Below are 1,601 nucleotides of genomic sequence, written 5' to 3'. Positions count from 1 at the left end.
TTCAAGTTGCTTTCCTCAGGTTCCCCCGTCATCACCGAAGAATCCGCCCCTGGGCTTGACAGTCGAGGCCGCGGTTAAAATGATCTCCTCCATCAAGGTCACTAGCGCCTTCAGAAATTCACTTTTAGTCCAGGCTTCATTCCTCCCGAGCGATGCAGTCGACTTGAAGATCTCTACCTTCCGCAATCCAAACTCGTCGTTTTCTAGCGCAGATATAGTTTCTTCTGGGACCCTTGCAGTAATGAAGATCATTTCCTCACAAGTAGAGCTGGGGTAGAAAATTCTCGTCTGACAATTGGTGTTAGTCAGAGGTACCGAAGCTTTTGTGTACGATTGACGCACCGTATATATCCCTTCCTCAGGCTGGATATGTCCAAATTTCTGATCCTGCGCAAGCGCAAGAAGAATGGCGAAGTCATACGGATCCAGTGCATCATCATTCTGAGCCGCAGCTGCTCGACGAAATAATTCGTCACCAGGAACTCCCTGGAATAGTCCCCGAAGTACGCTGCGGTGTGCAGCATCTATGTATGCCATAAAGGCAGCTGTCCCACACATAATGACGGGAAAGGCCGTTAGATGGTGGTACCGGTCTCCTACTTGAAGTGGAAGTTCGTTCGGCCACGGCCACGTAGTCAAGCTAACCGCTCTGTCTCTACGGCACCATTCAACGAGGATAGAAACGAGATGTCTCAATTCGTAGAAGGGCAGCATGCCAACAACCTTCGGAGTACAGGCATGACCCTCTTTAATGGAGTAATCAATCCCAGAGATACTGACGGTGTCGGGGAAACCTGATATGGGTGTTGGAGTAATAGGAAGAATGGGTAGGACGCCAGGGATGCCCATGAGAGTGACGATTTGTCGCGGCCACTTCAATGGATGTCTTTTCATTACTCGAATAGTATTTACTGGATATTTGACGTAGTTGTCGCAGTCATGGCCGTCTGAAAGAGGCGTTGAGGAATCCTCGCGTGCGGCGGTTCTGTCTGAGCTCTGCTCGTCGCGGTGATCATGATCAAGAAGAAGTTGGTCGCATGAAAGCATTTCCATCCGAATTTGTTGCATCAATGACAGATACATAATAATATCCTGGATCTCCCTCACGTGAAGCTCTCTAAGAACAAAAATTCAACAAAAATCCAACCTGTGCAAGCATTCAATATTCAGGGCGGGAGATTCGACGCTCAGTCGAGAACAACCAGTAGGAGTGAACAAATCGCAGCGGAAGAAGCTGGTTCTCAAGCTCTTCCGTCTGAAGAAATGCCCATAATCTTAGTGGCAAGATAGCAATGAGATGTCATGCTTGAATACAACAGTGCTTTTGTTCACTGAGAATTGCTTTCCTCAGGCTCATCCTCATCCTCATCTTCAAAGCCGTAGTAGCCCTCGTCATCATCGAGGAATCCTACCATCTTGACAGCCGAAGCCGCGGTTAGTACGATCTCATCCGTCAAGGTCACTAGCGCCTTCAGAAATTGACTTCAGTCCAGTCTTCATTACTCCCGAGCGATGCGGTCGACTTGATTATTTCCACCTTCCGTAATTCGAATGCGTCGTTTTCTAGTGCAGTAATAGTTTCTTCTGGGACTCTTGCAGTA

At 48.2% G+C, this 1,601-nt stretch overlaps 1 protein-coding gene across 1 annotated transcript; it reads right to left on the bottom strand.

Annotated features, from left to right (window-relative positions):
* Positions 1 to 15: 15 nt before the first annotated feature.
* On the bottom strand, positions 16 to 1,053 carry LACBIDRAFT_315017 (uncharacterized protein; the record flags this gene model as incomplete). Its single annotated transcript, XM_001889330.1, has 2 exons — positions 16 to 288; positions 343 to 1,053. The coding sequence occupies 2 exons, from the start codon at positions 1,051 to 1,053 to the stop codon at positions 16 to 18; spliced, it is 984 nt and encodes a 327-aa protein (XP_001889365.1).
* Between the last annotated feature and the right edge of the window lie 548 nt (positions 1,054 to 1,601).

The sequence above is a fragment of the Laccaria bicolor genome, genomic scaffold (assembly GCF_000143565.1).
Source record: "Laccaria bicolor S238N-H82 LACBIscaffold_66 genomic scaffold, whole genome shotgun sequence".
NCBI classification, from domain to species: domain Eukaryota; kingdom Fungi; phylum Basidiomycota; class Agaricomycetes; order Agaricales; family Hydnangiaceae; genus Laccaria; species Laccaria bicolor.
Note: the sequence above shows the minus strand (reverse complement) of the source record. Positions and strands in the feature narration are given on the sequence as shown.